The sequence below is a fragment of the Triticum urartu genome, chromosome 1A (assembly GCF_056163025.1).
Source record: "Triticum urartu cultivar PI428250 chromosome 1A, HENAU_Tu73, whole genome shotgun sequence".
Taxonomy (NCBI): Eukaryota; Viridiplantae; Streptophyta; class Magnoliopsida; order Poales; family Poaceae; genus Triticum; species Triticum urartu.
Genome location: NC_141873.1, coordinates 22,691,268 through 22,710,472, shown reverse-complemented (window position 1 = coordinate 22,710,472; position 19,205 = coordinate 22,691,268). Strand labels below are relative to the sequence as shown.

Below are 19,205 nucleotides of genomic sequence, written 5' to 3'. Positions count from 1 at the left end.
CGACTACTCCCTTGTCTTCCTGGTGTGTTTAAGTTGTAGCAACATGATTTCACCGAAATGGGATCCCCACCATCGGAGTCAAATTCATAGGAGACTCCAGTCTACAGTCTTAACCCGATTTATGGCCTTTAATTTATATAAGTAAACACAAAGTACTATTAAAGCTAAGAAGCACAACACAAAGTATCCATGTCAAACAGTAAGCATGGCATATCTACATCAACTGGAATCTGATGTTGCAAAGAGCTCAAGCTTCACAAACTGCAACCTTTTTGAGTGATGATATCCCCACTTATTTGCCAAGTGATGCTGAATCAATTGCTGATTAGAGTGTTATCATTACAAAAGAGGGGGGGGGGGGGGTCTCAATCTCAATTATCAGGTGTACGTATTGAAGGAGTAAGCTAGAACAATGTCAATCTGTAGATTAGTCAAATACTTTAGTTATTTTAATTTCTCACACAGTTGTTAGGAGCATACGTTGGTGCTCTAGTCAAGATCCAAATTACACATACCTTCATTTATTATCAAACCAGAAATGATCTCAAGTGCATTAGCAAACTGTAGTACATAGCCGGCAGCTATAGAAAATTAATTACAGTTTGCAGCATAGGAAATCACAAGCTAAGACATGCTAAATAAAAGATCTAAATTCAGATTGAATAAAAGATTCGGTTAAAAGACAATGTTCCACACAGAGATACAATACATATATCTCCAAAAAAAGGTATACATAACCAGATCATTACAAGTCAAAACTATATCATCAGCCAGGTCTTGGAACTTTGTACTACAGACACATGTGTAGATCAATACTGAATTTATCGCAGGTAGGGACAGAAACTCCATAGCATGCAAAGCGAGCAGCATGACCAACTTCATCGAGCAGCAAGAGAAGGGAAGAAGACGACAGTTAGGAGGGCTGAGGCAACAGCGGCAATAGAGCATCGTCCAGCGGAAGCAACACACATACCGTGAGCGGCAGCGTAGTTCACACCTTCAGGTTGTGGGGAACATCTTCAGAGGCTCAAGCCAGAGTTGTGCATCCCACGCAGGTCTCCCAAAATCAATCTGTACAATTGTGCAAGCACAATTAGCATCATGTGGCCTCTAACCAGTACGCACGTGTCTCCAGAAACCATTTCCCTAACAAGCACAATTGGCGTAATGTGACCTATGATTACCATGCACTTCGACAATCAAGCATAATGGCAATGTTGCAGATCAAACGAAAAAACTTATAATAGGGGGTTCAATTAATCTCACATGTACTAACCTAACAAGTGCCAAGAAAATCAAATATTTTATGAACTTCCATTGCCATACAAAAATTGATCACATGGATTAAAATGAAAATTTTAGCTAACAAAGTCAAAGTCCTTGAAGTACCTGAAATTAATTACCACGTAGAAAGTATCTCAGGGAAGAATTAACAAGCATACCTCGATGTGAACCCTTATTGGAGCAAGAGATTAATGAAAAGGTCGTCTACCATCAGCCAAGTCGCCAAGTCAAACCTCTGAGTATATCCTGCAAGTTATTGAATGCCTGCGAGGCGTATGATCCAGAATGTATGCTCAAAAACCTGAACATACGGTGAGTAAGAAAAGATGTTAAAATAGTGAAGAACATCATACGTGGTTCTGAATAAGCGACCTTCCATGTCCTCTGCAACTCCTAACTCATTGAATCATTTGGTCGAGCAGCTAGAGAACGAAAAAGAATTCCAGAGTGTAACTATAATCCAGTAAGCACGGGAGTCTAGATGGATACCTTGACGCGTTGAATAGGTCGGCCTTAGAGGGAGGAGAGGCGGCATGGGCGTGTCGCATCACTGGAGTGCAGGAAGGCGGGTTCCAGGGATTGATCGATGTCAGTGTCACCTGCGATGAGGCTGCCGCCGCCGCAGCATCCACACCGACCTCCCTCGCCCTCGCCGTCCTGATCGACTGCCTCGCTATCCTTGCCGGCGACGTGAAAGTCAAAGTCAACCAATAGAAAAGGAAACTCACAAGGTGAATGAGTGGAGCGGCGGCGGCGGCGTATTTTCCTCCAATCGTGCACCGCGCTCCCACCCTGTCCCCATCCTGGCGGGCGAGCTCCCAGCCCATACCCCATCCCGGCGGCCGAGCTCCCAGCACGTACGGCATCCCGGCGGCCGTGCTCCCACGACCAGGACTGCGGCCAACGAGCACGAGGCGAATGAGGAGTAGAGCGGCGGCGGTGAAATTTCTCAGGTTTGGCGAGAGAGACGTGATTGGGAGCGACGTGGGGGAGAATGGGGCGTGGGGGACGTGTGTTTGTGACTTCGTGGGTCATGGGATCTTTCTTTCCGAACGTGGCTGGGCCTGGAGGGTCGGTGGGCTGGGTTGGTGCGAGGGTTGCACGAGGAAAAAAAAAGTTGTCCTTGGCTCGTTGGATGCGTGGGGTCGTAAGAGGGGTGAAGAGGAGATCGAACGAGGGGAGGTGTTGGTCGAACCATCACGACGACGGCAGGTTCCCATTTAATAGTAGAGATGATGCAGCCCCTTTTTGTAGCTGGCGAGGATGCAACCACCGCCGACGCCGCGCATGCCTCCTGGCGATCCGGTCTTCTTGAAGGGAGCGACCAGCTCCTCTGCAAGACCTGGCTCCACGTGCGCCCGCTGCATGCATCCTCTAAAGCCACGCGTTCTTAAGTCTGGCTACAAACCATCTCGACTCGGACTGAACATGACCGCGGCCACACATCGGCGGACTCGACCTAGACACATGCGCGCACACACGCTGGTCACCACGGACAGACCAGACACGCCGTCGAGGTTTATTCCCAACACCTTACATCCTCATGGTTGGTGAGCTGAAACATAGCTGCTATGAAAGAAGTTTAGCATCTGATTTGTGCATTCCATGAATGATATTGTTATGCTTAGGTAGTTGGTAGTTTCTACTCGCTAAAATGAAAAGTATATTAGGTTCTAGCTGGTCAGTAGAAAATATTAAGACATACATTTTGAGGTCCTAATGTTTGTGATCTTGAACCTAAATATTTTTCTATAATGATATTATTATCATTTAGAGATTGCTCTTAAGATTTTCCATGCGTATTATAGTCGCTTTCTACAAATCCTGCCACAACAAGAGGGTTATCCTATAATTTTTTTAGTGGTAGGTCGCCGCAGAGGTCTGACGTCTAGTAGGTGAATACATGTGGGCTAGTTGTTGTTACGAAAAGAACATGTGCGTCATGGCTCATCGCCACTTGTCGAGCGTATGCAGCTACTATCATCGGTAGCAAATGAGTATTTTCGTTAATTATTAGGTCGCTCCCTCCCCCTTCCCAGCCCACCATTTGCCCCTCTTATGATCGTGTGGTGCTATCAGTCCTATAAAGCAGCCGTAGCTCTAACTGCAGATGTCCATTCCTAATACCAACAGCAAAAATTAAGGGAAATGGATCAGACCACAGCCATGCCCATGGTAGGCACCTCAAAAGCTGAGCTTCTGCAAGCCGATGCGGAGCTCTTTTCCCACACCTTTGCGTACCTCAAGTCCATGGCACTGAACAGTGCCGTGAAGCTTGGAATCGCTGATGTCCTCCACCGCTGCGGTGGCGCCGCCTCCTTGTCCAAGCTGCTCTCCGCCGTCCCCCTCCATCCAAGCAAACGCCCCTACCTGTGTCGCCTCATGAACATGCTGGCTGCAGCAGGGATCTTCACGGCCGAGGATGTTGTCCCTGCCGCATCAGCACCAGCCGACGGCGATGGGGCACCAACCACGATTTACCACCTCAACACGGTTTCTCGTCTCCTGGTGGACGGCAGCTCATGCATGTCGCTGTGTGTGCTCCTGGACACCACCGACTTGTTCGTGTCGGCCTCCTTACAGCTGCACCAGTGGCTCCTGAGCGAGGACGAGGGACCCACGACGGGTTCGCCGTTCATGATGGTGCATGGCGGGAGCTTTTACGGCGTCGGTAGCCGTGACCCCGAATTCAACGCGTTGTTCAACGGGGCGATGGGTGCCACCAGCAAGTTCATCGCCGCCCTTGCTGTCCGTGAATGCAGCGAGGTGTTCACTGGGATAACGTCGTTGGTCGACGTTGCTGGCGGGAACGGCACCATGGCGAGGACCATCGCCGAGGCTTTCCCACGGGTCAAGTGCTCGGTGTTGGAACTCCCACAGGTGATAGAAGGAATCTCGCGTGATGGCACAGTTGAGCTCGTTGCTGGTGACATGATGGAGTTTGTGCCTCCCGCTGATGCTGTTCTGCTTAAGGTATATCATAGTACTAAGTAACTTCAATTTTTCCTAATTAATGACATCATCTGATTCCTACTCTCCGGTTCATAATAAGTGTCGCAGTTTTAAACTAAGATTACTTATGGTTAATCCGATTGGCAGCATGTGCTGCATAACTGGAGCGATGAGGACTGCGTGAAGATCCTCACGCGATGTAGACAGGCCATTTCCCACGGAGCCAGAGCTGGCAAGGTGATAATCATTGATACCGTCGTTGGATCACCCTCACACCAAATGCTTGAAGCCCAGGTCACCATGGATTTGGCCATGATGATGTTATTTAATGGTAAAGCAAGGGAGGAGCACAACTGGCACAAGATGTTCATGGAAGCCGGATTTAGTCACTACAAAATTCACAACGTCTTGGGAATGCGATCCCTCATCGAAGTCCACCCATAGCTTGCTTATCCAACAATATCTATTATTCAGCGCATGTGATGTTGCTTCAAGTGTGTATACGTGGTTGATGCTTAAAGTTTGTATGGTCTTATATTTTCTGTCAATAATTCAATAGTATATGAATGGTTGGCATGCTGATTCAATAGTATAATTGGACTGGGCGACTGGGCCGGCGACCATGCGCCCGACCGCGGCCGGGTCGTCCAGCGCCGGCGATCAACGGCGGGTCGGCGGACGTTTCTGGGCGCTCGCCGAGACCGACGACGAAGAAGCGGATGAGGATGGGGCGGCAGCGCTGGTGGAGTCGCCGCCGTCTCCATCTCCTTCAGATCTCATCTGTGAATTTTTCCATTCAGGGTATAGCGAAGATGAGGTGGCTACTACGATCGATCGGGTTCTACCACCGGACGATCCAGCACGTATAGGTCTTCACGTGGGCGAGAAGATCGAGATGATCCGGCGCGTTGTTCATCAGAAGACGGCAGCGTCGGCGATCCGGCCCTGGAAAGGACCCATTCCTAAGGTGAGTCTTCCAAATCTTACATTATTTGATATGATTAGACCGGAATCTTGGATTACGGTGAAGAAGCGGAAGAATGCGAGCCGGCACGCCGGTCGGCAGGCGTCGGCAACGCCCGTCATGGCTGCGGCGGCGACCGAGATCTCGACCGCGTGGTCGATTCGTTTGAATCAGCTGCTGGGTGCGGCTGGGCCGGTTCGGACCGATTTGGGCCTGCGTGAAGTTGGGCCGGAGTCAGATGGGTATGAGGCCCATGCTGCTCCAGGCTCTTCTGCCTGTATCGTTATCGATGCCCCATGCACGTACGAGGGCGAGCGTGATTTCTGTCGTGCGCCGTCGCCCCTTCCTTCTAGGGTTCGCAAGCTTGGGTCGCGAGGTTTCCCGGCTTGCGGGGCTAGTCGGGCAAGGAGGATCCCTCCACTCCGTACGATGGCCGGCCGTGGGGCAGCTCTGCCGCCTGCTGGGAAGACCACCGGTGCGGTGGGAAGGGGCGGGGCAGCTCCGCCGCCGGCGGCGGGGCCTGGGTGAGGTGCCCTGGCGCCGCCCGAGCAGAGACCGCCGGCGGGCGGTGGAGGGGCGCTAGGTGTTCCGGGCCGGGGCGCTACTCTCCAGGGCGCCCGGCCACCGGGGCAGCAGCTCCCTGCTGCAGGGCGGGGCGGGCCAAGGCCGCCTGCGCCGGGTGCGGCGCCCGGAGCTATACCGGCAGCGGGACGTGCTGGCATGCGGCCGACGGCGCCGGGCGTGGCCGGAGTGGCTCCGGCTGGTCGTGGTGCTACTGCCCTTGGGGTGGTGCAGACTCCCTCTGGTGGTCCGCCTCGCGCCGCACCTCCGCCCCACTACGTCGCAAGGCCGACTCAAAACCGCGCGGGTCCAACACAGACGAGGCCGAATTCTAGCAACAGAGACCCCAAGGATCCGCCCTGAGGCCAGTGGGGGGATGATGGGTATGATGCGTATGGTGACGGACAGCACCGAGGATCCTCTTCCACGGGAGGAGGTCGTGGATTTGCCTGGCAAAGCGACGGGTCTGCTGAGAGACCGTTTCTCGGCCCGGCAGGTGGTTTTGTCGAGGGGGCCTCCGGCCCGGATCACCGTCAGAGAGGAGGCTTTCGTGGCCATCGTGGTGGTCGGGGTGGGGGCCGTGGGAGATTTCGCCGACCGCCCCCGCCCAGGGCAGTTGATCCTGCGGCGTCTACAGTGGAGTCCGGCCATACTTCCACTGAGCTTCCTTCCCAGGCGATGGAGGTGGAAAATGCCTTGGCCAGTGTTGAGGTTCCTGAGGCTGGGACGGTGGATGAGGTTACCGACAGGTCTGATGCCGAGAGGGCGTCCAAATATGCACGTAAGAAGGAGAGGATGATTTGTTACCGTTGTGGTGAGAAGGGCCACTTCATTGCTGAGTGTGTGGCTCAACTGTGTGAGTCGTGTGGCAAGCCTGCACATGACTCGGGGGAGTGCCCGTTGTTGCGTGACCTGCCTCCGATGCTTAATATTTATGGAGTCTATTGTGCTGAGCTCATGTTTTTTGAGTCCCCGGCGGCGAGAGAGGTCCCGGAGGATACCCTGAGCTTGACTACCGGGATTGTGAAAGCGACCCAGGGCGAGGTGACTGAGGCACAGATTGTGAGGAGGCTTCAGGAGCTGGCTCCCAGGGATTTTAGAAGGGAATTGGTGCTCATCGAGGACAGGGTTTTTAAGGTTGATTTCCCAACTGTGGATGATTTGCAGAGGTTGTTGAGCTTTGGCTTGTGCAGAGTCCCCGGTACTAAGTGTATCCTGGAGTTCCACGAGTGGAAGCAGGTTGAGCCTAAGGGAAAGCCGCTTACGCAGGTCTGGTTGCGGTTTATAGGGGCTCCATCTAAGCCTCTGCAGGATGCTCGAGTGGAGGCTAGTATGGGCATCATGGTTGGGAAGACAGAAAAAGTGGATATGGCTTTCACATGTGCCCATGGGGTGGCCCGGCTTTTAGTGAGTGTTCTGGATATTGAGTTCGTGCCTGATAAGGTCAACTGGACCTATAGGGGAGAGGTGTTCCCGCTAGAGATCGAGTTTGAGGACACTGATTTATTTGCTAATGCGGCTAATGGTAACGATGTTGACATGCACGACAGTGATGGAAATGCGGGGGCCAAGGGGGCACTGTCAGATGAGCCCATGCGAGAGGGGTCTCACGGTTCTCACCCAGCTACTCAGTTGCCTGGGTATGGGACCGGGGTTGAGCCCGCGGCATCATCAGCGGTGCCCATGACTACTCTGCGTTTTGGGTCCTTTGAGCCAACCTCGGCACCTCCCAGACTATGGAGTGACCAGATAGATTCTGATGATTATCTTGAGCACACGCTCCCTCCGTTGGAGTTCGAGGGGGATGCTAGATTGTGTGCTGGACGGTCGGCAAGGACTTTGGTTGGAGCTATGGAGAGGAGGCCGGAGGGTGCTTCTCTTGTCCTGGCGCCTCACATGGACGCGACTCCGGTGTCGGCGACTGCGGGCGAGATGGGTCGTGGGGGAGGGGGTTCGGGGCAGGTGGCCTTGCCTTCTCCCGTCCCCATCCCGATCTCGGTGGCATCGGTGACGCCGACCCCGAGGGGATCGGCCGGTGCTGGGAGAGGGAGCCCGAGGCAGGCGGCCTCGGCTCCTGCTACTCCGGTGGTGGCGGTAACCACCGCGGCAGCAGCTGCGTTGGGGGGTGCTGGGGCAGGAGGCCCTGGCTCCTCCTTCTTCCCCGACGGTCAGGAGGACCGGTTCTCCTTCGCCGATGGCTCATCCGTCTGAGCCGGCGGGTGGGGTGGGAGGAGGGCGCGGGCAGGCGGTCCCCGTCATCCCCTCTTCGCTCATACCCATGGACGGGGTCCCTGGTGTGGGGCACCTGTCTGAGGGGCTCGGGAGCCCGCATACGCCTTCTCTGGTAACCTCGGTAGACCCTTTGAGGGACTCTGTGCCATGTTTTACTAGGGAGGAGGTTGTCGCGTTTGGCGGGATCCCGGACCCTATCTCCGAGGGGAGACGGATGAGTGCTTGCATCCTTGACATCCCGGAGGTGGATGATATGCAGCAGTGGTGCGCTATGAGGGCGGCAAAGCTTCAGGAGGCTGCATTATCTTCTGGTATGTCCGTCAACTTATCTAATTCCTTATTGCATTTTTCTAATGAGGAGATTATAAATAATGCGAACCAATTAGGAGTTTCACTAGGTGCTACGGATAGTGAGATTACCAATTCGGTGAATGATCTATTAGATTTGGAGGCGGAACGTGCCTTAGAGACTATTCGTAATCTTGCAGCAGTTAAACCAATGAATGATGATGAGATTGATGCGTTAGGGGTTAGAGTGCTCGATAATTTGTGTGCGGATCTAGCACCCCCCAATCATGACTTTGAGGAAGATGATGTACCCCTAGAGAATGATGCTAGTAATATATGTGAACCCGGTTATGAGGACCGGGCGATAGAGCCTAGTAAACCTAAGCGTAAGTGGAAAAGGAAGATCTATCCTGATTCCGCGGTTCGTAGGAGTGCTAGGATTCGAACCACTAAAAAATTCCATGATGAAATATGAGAGGAATCTTTTGGAATAGCAGAGGTCTGAAGGACTTGGCTAAAAGAAGATTCCTAGCTGAGGCAGCTTTAGAGCAGAGGTTAGATTTTGTTGCTCTATCGGAGACGGGTAGAGATAACTTTGTGCCCCAGTTTCTTTCTTCTCTTGTGGATGGTATTGATTTCGATTGGCATTGCCTCCCTCCGCGAGGAAGATCGGGTGTTATCTTACTAGGTATGAGATGCGATTCGCTTGAAGTCCGGAGTGTAGTGATGGGCGACTTCGTGGTGAAGTTTCGAGTCAGGTCTAGGATAGATGGTTTTAACTGGGCTTTGGTGGCGGTTTATGGTGCCGCACAGCCCGAGCTTAAAGCGGAGTTTCTGGCAGACCTTGTTCGAATCTGTGGGTCAGAACAGCTTCCAATTTTAGTTGGAGGTGATTTCAATATCATCAGGAGGAGAGAGGAGAAGAACAATGATAACTTTGACGGCAGATGGTCGTTTATGTTCAATACCATTATTGAAAGCTTGGATCTGAGAGAGATAGAGCTTTCTGGTAGAAAGTTTACCTGGGCTAATGCTCTGCCAAACCCTACCTATGAAAAACTTGATCGAGTTCTTGCGAGCGTGGAGTGGGAACAAAAGTTCCCTCTGGTTACGGTGCAAGCTCTTTCAAGGGGAATATCTGATCACACCCCATTGTTCGTGGACTTAGGGGAGCCGAACCACGTGGGTAACAAGAACACCTTCTCTTTCGAGATGTCATGGTTTGAACGTGAGGGGTTCTTGGACTTGATTGCCAGGGAATGGGATAGAGGTGTAGGAGGCAAGACTGCGATAGAGCGTTGGCAGAATAAGATTAGGCATTTGAGAAGTTTCTTACGGGGTTGGGCTAAGCACCTCAGTGGTGTGCATAAGATTGAAAAGGATAGACTCCTTACTCTTATACAGGCCCTGGACATACATGCCGAATCCACTATTTTATCGCCAGCTGAGCTTCAGGTTAAAAATGAGGCAGAGAAGAGGTTGAAAGAACTGCTCCATGAAGAAGAATTGAAGTGGGCTTTGCGTGCTAAAGTCCGCAAAGTGGTCCAAGGGGACGCGAATACTCAATTCTTCCATTTGATAGCTAATGGCAAGCACAGAAAGAAGCGTATCTTTCAGCTTGAGCAAGACGAGGGCACTATTTTAGGTCAGGATAACCTAAAAACATATATTACCGACTATTATAAGCAGTTATTTAGACCTCCGAAGGATAATTGTGTGTCCCTCGATGAGTCCAGGACTGAGGATGTGCCCTAGCTATCGGCTGTCGATAATGATATTCTGGTTGCCCCGTTCTCGGAGAAGGAGGTCTTTGATGCTATTGCATAGATGAAAAACAATAAGGCTCCCGGACCGGATGGATTCCCGGCAGAGTTCTATAAAAAGTGCTGGCACATTATTAAGGGGGATTTACTACCTATGTTCCATGATCTGTTCTCTGGACAGCTTCAATTATTTCAGTTGAATATTGAGACTATCACACTGCTTCCCAAGAAAACGGATGCTGTGAGAATTGAGCAATTCAGGCCGATCTGTCTCCTCAATGTTAGTTTCAAAATTTTCACCAAGGTCGGGACTAACAGGCTCACACAGATTGCGCATTCTGTGGTGCAACAGTCCCAAACTACTTTCATGCCGGACAGAAATATCCTTGAAGGGGTGGTCGTCCTGCATGAAACACTCCATGAAATCCATTCCAAAAAATTAGATGGAGTAATTTTTAAGGTGGATTTCGAGAAAGCATACGATAAGGTCAAATGGCCATTCCTCCAACAGTCATTGCGTATGAAAGGTTTTGATGAAGCCTGGCGCCGACAGGTTGAATCATTTACGCAAAAAGGTAGTGTGGGAATTAAAGTTAATGATGACATAGGTCATTACTTCCAGACACATAAAGGCCTAAGACAAGGAGATCCGATGTCCCCTATCCTGTTTAACATTGTGGTGGATATGTTAGCAATTTTGATAGGAAGGGCTAAGGAAAATGGTCAAGTAGGTGGATTGGTACCTCATCTTATTGATGGAGGTGTATCCATCCTTCAGTACGCTGATGGTACAATCATCTTTATGGAGCATGACTTGGCCAAGGTGAGAAATATGAAGCTTGTGTTATGCCTATTTGAACAATTGACCGGGTTAAGGATTAACTTTCATAAGAGCGAGCTGTTCTGTTTTGGTAGGGCCAAAGACGAACAGGATGCTTATAGGCAATTGTTTGGGTGTGAGTTGGGAGAGTTACCCTTCTCTTACCTGGGGATTCCAATCCACCATCGTAGGCTGACAAATAAAGAGTGGAAGTGCATCGAAGACCGATTTGAGAAGAAAATGAGTTGCTGGAAGGGTAGGCTCATGTCATACGGAGGCCGATTAATCCTGATTAATTCGGTGCTCACGAGTATGCCAATGTTTCTCCTATCGTTCTTTGAGGTCCCAGTTGGTGTTAGGAAGAGACTGGACTTCTATCGATCGCGTTTCTTTTGGCAGGGTGATGAGCTTAAAAGAAAATATCGGCTTGCCAAATGGGATATCATCTGTAGACCGAAAGACCAAGGGGGTCTAGGTATTGAGAATCTCGAAGTTAAGAATAAATGCCTTCTTAGTAAGTGGCTGTGGAAGCTCTCATCGGAGAATGATGCTATGTGGGCTCAAATCCTTCGCAGCAAGTACCTCTAGACAAAAACTTTGTCCCAGGTTATAGTCAGGCCGACCCATTCACCTTTCTGGAAAGGCCTGATGAAAGTCAAACAGTCCTTGTTTAATAGGACGAAGTTTGTTATTGGAAACGGCACGGGTACACGTTTCTGGGAGGATACTTGGCTCGGCGAGACACCCTTGGCCATCCAATATCCGTCTTTGTACCGCATTGTTCAACTATGTGAGATGTTCGTCGCATCGGTCTTTCAATCTACCCCCCTTAATATTCAGTTCCGATGAACACTAGCGGGCAATCGTTGGGAAGAATGTCTCCGTCTAGTTAGGAGACTGATGGAAATTACGCTGGAAATTGACTAAGTCTGGAGTATCACGGTTAAATCAATGTATATTGATGTTATTAATTCGAACTCCATTCCTACGTCCAAGCATATTTGGGATGTCAAAGTTCCTTTGAAAATAAAATGTTTATGTGGTTTGTCCATAAATAAGTTATTTTAACTAAGGACAACTTGATAAAGCGTAATTGGACAGGACCTACTAGGTGTAGTTTCTGCGATCGGGATGAGACTATCAAACACCTCTTTTTTGATTGCCCGTTGGCCAAGGTACTTTGGCAGACGGTCCACATTGCTTTTAATATCAATCCACCGAATTTTGTTAATGCGTTATTTGGGACATGGCTTAATGGGATTGAGCCTGACTTAGCGAGACATATTCGGGTTGGAGTTTGTGCTTTGCTGTGGACTATCTGGACTTGCAGAAATGATTTGGTTTTTAACAGAATATCATGTATACATTTTTTGCAGGTCATATTCCGAACTACGGCTCTGATCCGTTCGTGGTCGCTACCCACCCAGATGGAGGCCAGGGAGCATTTGGTTACTGGGTCTTTCCGCTGGGAGATGGTAGCTCGGGATATCTTCAACCGGTTTGGATGGCGGTCATGTAATAGGATAGGCAATTAGTTTCCCTATCTAGTTTTAGCCAGCCGGTTGTGGCGTCTTTTCTTGGCTAGTTGGTGTTTCTAGCCCTTATTGGCTCTGTGTGAGCTTTCTGTGCTTTTTTATTACTTTTGGATACCCTTGGAACCATGTTGGCACTACTTTATTTGGTTAATAAGATGGCCGTATGCATCTTTCTGATGCAGAGGCCGGGGAATCCCCCATTTAAAAAAAAATGCTTATCTATACCCTCTACCTCAGCATTGTTCGTTGCAGTTGTGCTTTTTGATTAAATGAATACCTTGTTCATATTACTCTAGGTGTCCCATTTACCTAGTGCATTGATTGACATGATTTGCTACTTCTATTTTTTTTTGCTAGTTGTAAATTACCACTAGCATAAACTGTTAAATTCAAGAAGAATATTATAACATAGGAATTAGTCAGAAATCAGTTATCAAAGTAGAACAACAATATGTACCAATTAATCTGTGCTAAAGCGCTTAGGTAGCAATACATGGATGTATGTGTGGATCACTCATGCTTGTTGTTAACAGCTGCTTCTTCGGTAGCTCTACATCAATCGCCTCCACCGTCGTCCCAGCACATGACTTCCATAAGGATGGAAGTATGGAGTCCCTATCAGTGTTTGGATTAGGCAGAAGCGAGAAAAGGGAGAGGTTCAGATTAGAAAGAAAAGGAAGAGGCACACACACCTTCAACCCATTTGTGAAGAGATATGTAGTATCAATTTGCCCCTGAGCATAATCAACAACTTTGTATTTAAAAAATAATGTATAATTAAGAAGTTGTATGAATGTATATTGTAGGGGTGGTGGGATTGCCAGATCCCGTCTCCCAAGCATGTAATGTTCACTTCAATCATACGCATCCTTAACCATTATTTCATATGACTTATTTATAATTTAAGATTATGATAATGGTTTTCTTGACAAATCTGTTTGATTGTATTCTCACAAATTAATTAATATACCATTTTCAAGTCCAAATTTAAAATGATATCATTGGCAAGACCATATCTACTTGATTTATGGCTATACTAAGATTAAAAGGAGTAATGCTACACTAACAGATTACAAGGTTAGTTTCAGTTGGCAAAATGTGATTGGATAAGGAGGAGCGAGGGACCCCACCCCAGCTGAAAATCCAGGGGGGGGGGGGGGGGGGTGCAGTTTAGAAAGATGGAAGGAGTCTGTAAACGTCCATATAGGGTCCGTGTGTTTACCATTATCGTTAAAAAAAATTATGGGTTGATCAACAATGACTCACAAAGTTAGGCAATTATGAACACGAAGAAATATACAGAACTAAACCTATGTAGATGCACCAATGCTCAAGGGTCTACTTGCATTCTATTTTTTTGCTCCAGATTTGTCAGCCTTGATATCAAAGGCATGCCAGTCGATTACATAAGTGTGTCGGCATCATGTGGAAAAATGTGGCGGTCGGAAGCGTGTACAACTACAGATGTAAAACCACCACCTGCCCAACATGGCAGCGCTGACCATAAGCTCCGACTGGCCTGCATCCTGGCCGTGGTGCCATGCATGTAGAGGAACATCGCCTAGTCTGGCTATGAAATAGTATGCAACCAATTGATCATGTTGCTATCAAGAAAATAACCAGCTGATTAGGATTTGGAAAAACTCAAACTACATGATAATTAATGTGTCAGTCATCAAGTTCTAGGAGGCCCTGGGTTAGCGGTTCCGATGGTGGTAGCATGCACCCGAAGGCCGCGAGACGCCGAGAGGACACCACACGTCAGTCGACCAGAGTTGAAGTGGTCGGAGCAGCCATGATGGTCTCTTTTTTATTTTCGTGTGAAAAATAAACTTTCATATTATTATATGCGGCTGAACTTTTTTTGCATCCACGCAACCACAGCTGGATTGAGATGTCGGATGTCAGGCTGCCAAGAATGCACGCGACGGCAAGCGATCCGACGGTCTTCACCGAGTATGAATGGCTCATTGTGCGGCCCTTGGTAGATGCTGCACCTGTTCGGCCCTCTGGAATAATTTAGCTTGAGTAGTTCGATGTGGTAGTACTACTATTGCATTGAGTAGGCCGCCCGGCCAGTTGGTGCCCGCTAGTTTGGAGGCGTTGTATCTTGCCGGCAGACACTATGAGCTGCACAGGACGAATGTATCGAGAAAACAATTGTTCTGGCTTTTCAAGCAGCCTAGGGGAGAGGATAATGTGCATGTTATGACCTTTTAAATAGGATGCCAATAAGTCCCAAACGTTTGGGATTAGACCATGGCCAATAGAAGTTTTTTGTGGCAATTTTTTTTGCAGGTGGGCGATTTATATTTGTTGACCATGGCAAGTTTAGTTGATAACTTGATATGCATGGTAAATTCACCCTCAGTTTTATTTTTACCAGAAAATTGCCGTGCTCGCAAACTAAGTTGCCATACTCGCGTCAACTACAATTGCCATAAAACACGTTCGATTTGCCATGGTAAAAAGTTCGATGTTCGTATTTTATCGTTTTTGTATATATATTTGATTTTTACATAGCCTACAGACAATATCTTGTAAGACAAATCCATAAAGGAATGCAGGACTCACACGAACGATGTGCATGTGAACAGGGAACTCTCTGGCAAATAAATACAACCTGAATAGGGATCCTAACTGCACGTAGCCTGTTTGTATCACAGATTTGTTTTCATCTACTCAAGCCTACGTATATAAGATGATGAATCTCCACCGTTAAATTTCCATAACTGAAGTTTAACAAATCCCCACTGTTCCTTTTCTTCTATCATACTGTATAATAATATAATAATATAATATATATATATATATAGATAGATAGATAGATAGATAGATAGATAGATAGATTGTTTTGGAAGAAATTAGTAATGCATGTATTGTGCAAATCTTTGAAACATAAAATGAAACTTTAATCACGCTTAAGTCACATCTTACACTGGTTGTCCCATAAGCATAGTTTAGAAACTATTTAGCTGTAGGAGGAAGGTGGCATTAAGTTTTAGCACATCTGTTGGGACGTGGAAAGACACATATCTGGGGGTATGCTGGCTCATCCGATGTACCCTGCTTCCCCAAGTAGCATGGTGATACCATGGGTCGTTATCGCTGCTGCTTTATCGCTAACGCACATCAGCTTCCATGTGTCCTATTATTAACGGAAGACGGCAAAAAAGAATTTAAAAACAGAAATGAAGGACGTGCATCCAAGGAGAACCTCCATCTAGGCTTGGATAGTTTGAGATAATGGGTCAAGTAAGTACCAGCCTCCTCAGGTCAAAGCTTCCATGATTGATGAAGACGCCAACTGGTACAGGACACTCATATATACCAAGGATGAAGGACGTTTCGGCAGGCCGGCCGGCCGGCTACGGGAACCACTACTGTTTATTTCCTCTTTATCGTTCAAATTTTGATCGGCACTTGAAGGATGTTGCAGCCGGCCAGCCAAGTACTTGCGTCATGGAATGCCGGCGGCCACGGCCCAACTTGCTGTGGTAGCTTTTCTGTTATTCCTTTTTCGCTTAGCAGAAGAGATTGGATAGGGTTTCTCGTAAACCAATAGGACATTTCTCCTGGCTTAGGCTAACATCAAGTTAACGATGATGGTCTATTAGGTATTTATATGACATCTCTGGTCCACCATACTATGTTACGTGGATCAAGCGGTCATGGTTTCATAATTGTAAAAGATCCTTTTTATTGATGTTTAGTATTTTCTGATGAACATGGGATTTTAGAGCATATTTTTTGGATTTTAATTAACTCTTTGTCAGATGGAACTAGGCAAACCGCGTGCCAGGAACTTGGCGAAGGATCTGTCAACTCTTTGTCAGATGGAACTAGGCAAAACAAGGCATGCTACGCGTGGGCCTCACACACGTGCTACGTCTGCCTAGACGGAACTCGGCAAAATGTGCATGCCATGTGGCATCGCCGTTGACAGCGTGTCTCGTCTACCACCCTGTGTTTGACGAGCTCTCCTTTTTACGTACTCGGCAGTAGTTGCTCTTTTGTTTTGTCGAGTTCCTTATAATAACAACTCAGTAATTTTAGGCCTTCTTTAGTTTAGAGGAATTTCATAGGAATTCTAGAGGATAGGATTCTTATAGGATTTTTTTCCTTTAGAGCCCTTTGGTTTATAGGAACGGATTCCTATTCCTACATAGGGTTGGTTCCTATCCTCCATATTTCATAGGAAAATAAAAAAGAGCCTAGACTCAATGGAAAGATTCTTTGATGTCAACCAAATGACATCTTGTTTCCTATTCCTACTTATAGAATTTGAGATACATGTCATCCCATTTAATCCTATCCTATAAACCAAAAGAGGCCTTAATGATTGCCGACCCGGTCCAGCCGTGTCCTGTTTGCCGCGGGCGGAACATGGCAAATTCACTGGCCGAGTTCTTTTTTGGTTCTTGCTTTCAAAATTCAAAACATTGCCGCGACTGCTAAATTAAGCTGATTTTTTTTGCGCACCGTACGTGCCCCTTAAGACCGCTATTATGGTAGAGTTTCTCTAAGCTGCAGGCGCTCCCATCAGAATTAAGAAAACAAACCAGCTCAGTCGTCGGTGTATTCAACTCCGATATAAAAAAATTGAATCCGTTAGCAAATCATGTTCTATAAAGTGGGAGCACTCCCAGTGAGTTCTATCACCAGAGTTGAGAAATACAATCTTACGTTAAGTGCACCTTACAAACCCTTGCTAGCAAGCCCTTGCTACTTAGCTAGTACTCCTTGGTGCTGATCAATGGCGGCGGTGAAGTTGGAGGAAGTGAGAAGGGCACAGCGGGCTGAGGGTCTGGCGACTGTGCTGGCAATCGGCACGGCCGTCCCGGCCAACTGCGTGTACCAGGCCACCTACCCAGACTACTACTTCAGGGTCACCAAGAGCGAGCACCTCCCGGACCTCAAGGAGAAGTTCGAGAGGATGTGCGAGAAGTCCACCATCAGGAAGAGGCACATGCACCTCACTGAGGAAATCCTCAAAAAGAACCCCAGCATCTGCTCCCACATGGAGCCGTCACTGAACACGCGCCATGACATTGTCGTCGTCGAGGTCCCCAAGCTCGGGAAAGAGGCGGCAGAGAGGGCGATCAAGGAGTGGGGCCAGCCGCTGTCCAGGATCACCCACGTCATCTTCTGCACCACCTCCGGCGTGGACATGCCGGGCGCCGACTACCAGCTCACCAGGCTGCTCGGCCTCTCCCCGACGGTGAAACGCCTCATGATGTACCAGCAAGGGTGCTTCGGCGGTGCCACCGTGCTCCGCATGGCCAAAGACATTGCCGAAAACAACCGCGGCGCACGCGTGCTAGTGGTCTGCTCAGAGATCACCACCATGGCCTTCCGTGGCCCCAGCAAGTCCCATCTGGACTCGCTGGTCGGCCATGCACTCTTTGGCGATGGCGCAGCCGCTGCCATCATTGGTGCGGACCCCGACGAGCCCTTCGAGAAGCCACTCTTCCAGCTGGTATCAGCGAGGCAGACCATCCTGCCCGGTTCTGAGGGCGCCATCAACGGCCACCTAACGGAGGCGGGGCTCACCATCCACCTTCTCAAAGACGTGCCTGGGCTCATCTCTGAGAACATCGAGCAGGCGCTCGAGGACGCCTTCAAGCCTCTAGGCATCCACGACTGGAACTCCATCTTCTGGATTGCACACCCTGGCGGGCCGGCGATCCTAGACATGGTGGAGGAGAAAGTTGGCCTTGACAAGGAGCGCATGCGCGCCAGCCGAGAGGTCTTGTCCGAATATGGCAACATGTCCAGTGCATGTGTCCTCTTCGTCCTCGACGTGATGCGTAAGACCTCTTCCCAGGATGGCCACGCCACCACCGGAGAAGGTAAGGAGTGGGGTGTCCTCTTCGGCTTCGGCCCTGGCCTCACGGTCGAGACACTCGTCCTCTACAGCGTCCCAATCGCAGCCACTGCATGATCGATCAGCAAAGCACACTTTATTTATTCACCAACAGCATAAAATCACCGACACTATAAGTGATTACGAGAGCAACGGTGTGATGGCTGTCCTGAGTTTCCTTTATCCCTGGTTTTTCACTTTTTGTTGTGTTTCTGCTGTAAGAATTGATATGCGTTTTTCTCCAAAAACCTTGTTGTATGTGCTTGTGATGTACCTAATGTATTTTCGTAACGTTCAACATTATGCTTCTTATTAGTAATTTTATAATGTATGCGCTGCATTGTCTCTACATCCTCAATCAGGTCCGGTTCAGCTGCCTGTCTCTTTTCCCTCTCTTCCTAATCATTGCGCTTCTTAACCATCTATTTACATTGGCAGTGATTACTGCATACTGCATATGTTTGGGATGCTAAAGCGAATAATGCTCTTAATTAGACATACTAGTCATTAAAGCCATGCAGCTGCACGGGCTAGTGTTCTCGGTATTTATACACTAGTCATTAAACCCGTGTACCTGCAGGGGCTAGTGTTTTCGGTTTTTAAATATAGGAACATTGAGGACACTATTTTGATCAGTGTAATAGTATTTAATTTCTAATTTGGTAGATAAAAGGATCAAGTTAAACAGCTCCATCAATTTGTGATAGTACTGTTTGCATGTATACTCTTCTCCAGCCATCAATTGACGCACAACTATATTTCATGAAGGTTGCATGTGTATTGGTAGATCTAGTTTTGAAAATGCAAAATTCGGTGGATTTATCATTTGTTATCCTTTTTCCCCAGAAATTATGGCGGAGTTTTGTGTTATGGTTTAGAGACGTTGAGCATGCTTTGTGTGTCATTTTTAAGATCATATTTACATAACATATTCATGCAA

The 19,205-nt window shown here is 48.3% G+C and overlaps 3 protein-coding genes, 1 long non-coding RNA gene and 1 pseudogene across 5 annotated transcripts; 4 read left to right on the top strand and 1 right to left on the bottom strand.

The window, feature by feature from the left end:
* Positions 1-675: 675 nt before the first annotated feature.
* LOC147988627 (uncharacterized) lies at positions 676-1,337 on the bottom strand. The gene is made up of 2 exons (XR_015616738.1): positions 974-1,337; positions 676-876 (listed from the first exon to the last, which is right to left on the bottom strand). It is a non-coding gene; the product is annotated as an uncharacterized LOC147988627 (long non-coding RNA).
* A 2,008-nt stretch (positions 1,338-3,345) lies between these two features.
* On the top strand, positions 3,346-4,776 carry LOC125542024 (flavonoid O-methyltransferase-like protein Os11g0303600). Its single transcript, XM_048705140.2, has 2 exons — positions 3,346-4,257; positions 4,384-4,776. Exons 1-2 carry the CDS (start codon positions 3,433-3,435, stop codon positions 4,678-4,680), a joined length of 1,122 nt encoding a protein of 373 aa, XP_048561097.2. The 5' UTR covers positions 3,346-3,432; the 3' UTR covers positions 4,681-4,776.
* An 82-nt stretch (positions 4,777-4,858) lies between these two features.
* On the top strand, positions 4,859-12,552 carry LOC147988625 (uncharacterized). The gene is made up of 2 exons (XM_087535303.1): positions 4,859-5,203; positions 12,241-12,552. The coding sequence occupies exons 1-2, from the start codon at positions 4,859-4,861 to the stop codon at positions 12,397-12,399; spliced, it is 504 nt and encodes a 167-aa protein (XP_087391429.1). The 3' UTR covers positions 12,400-12,552.
* LOC147988626 (uncharacterized) lies at positions 5,454-8,756 on the top strand (annotated as a pseudogene).
* A 2,308-nt stretch (positions 12,553-14,860) lies between the features above and the next one.
* On the top strand, positions 14,861-18,343 carry LOC125531106 (chalcone synthase 2). 2 transcript variants are annotated; one of them, XM_087544967.1, is made up of 2 exons: positions 14,861-14,881; positions 17,171-18,343. In XM_087544967.1, exons 1-2 carry the CDS (start codon positions 14,861-14,863, stop codon positions 18,341-18,343), a joined length of 1,194 nt encoding a protein of 397 aa, XP_087401093.1. The 2 variants fall into 2 exon arrangements, with proteins under 2 accessions (XP_087401093.1, XP_087401096.1); XM_087544970.1 differs by lacking the exon at positions 14,861-14,881 and having other exon boundaries at positions 17,015-18,343.
* Positions 18,344-19,205: the final 862 nt, after the last annotated feature.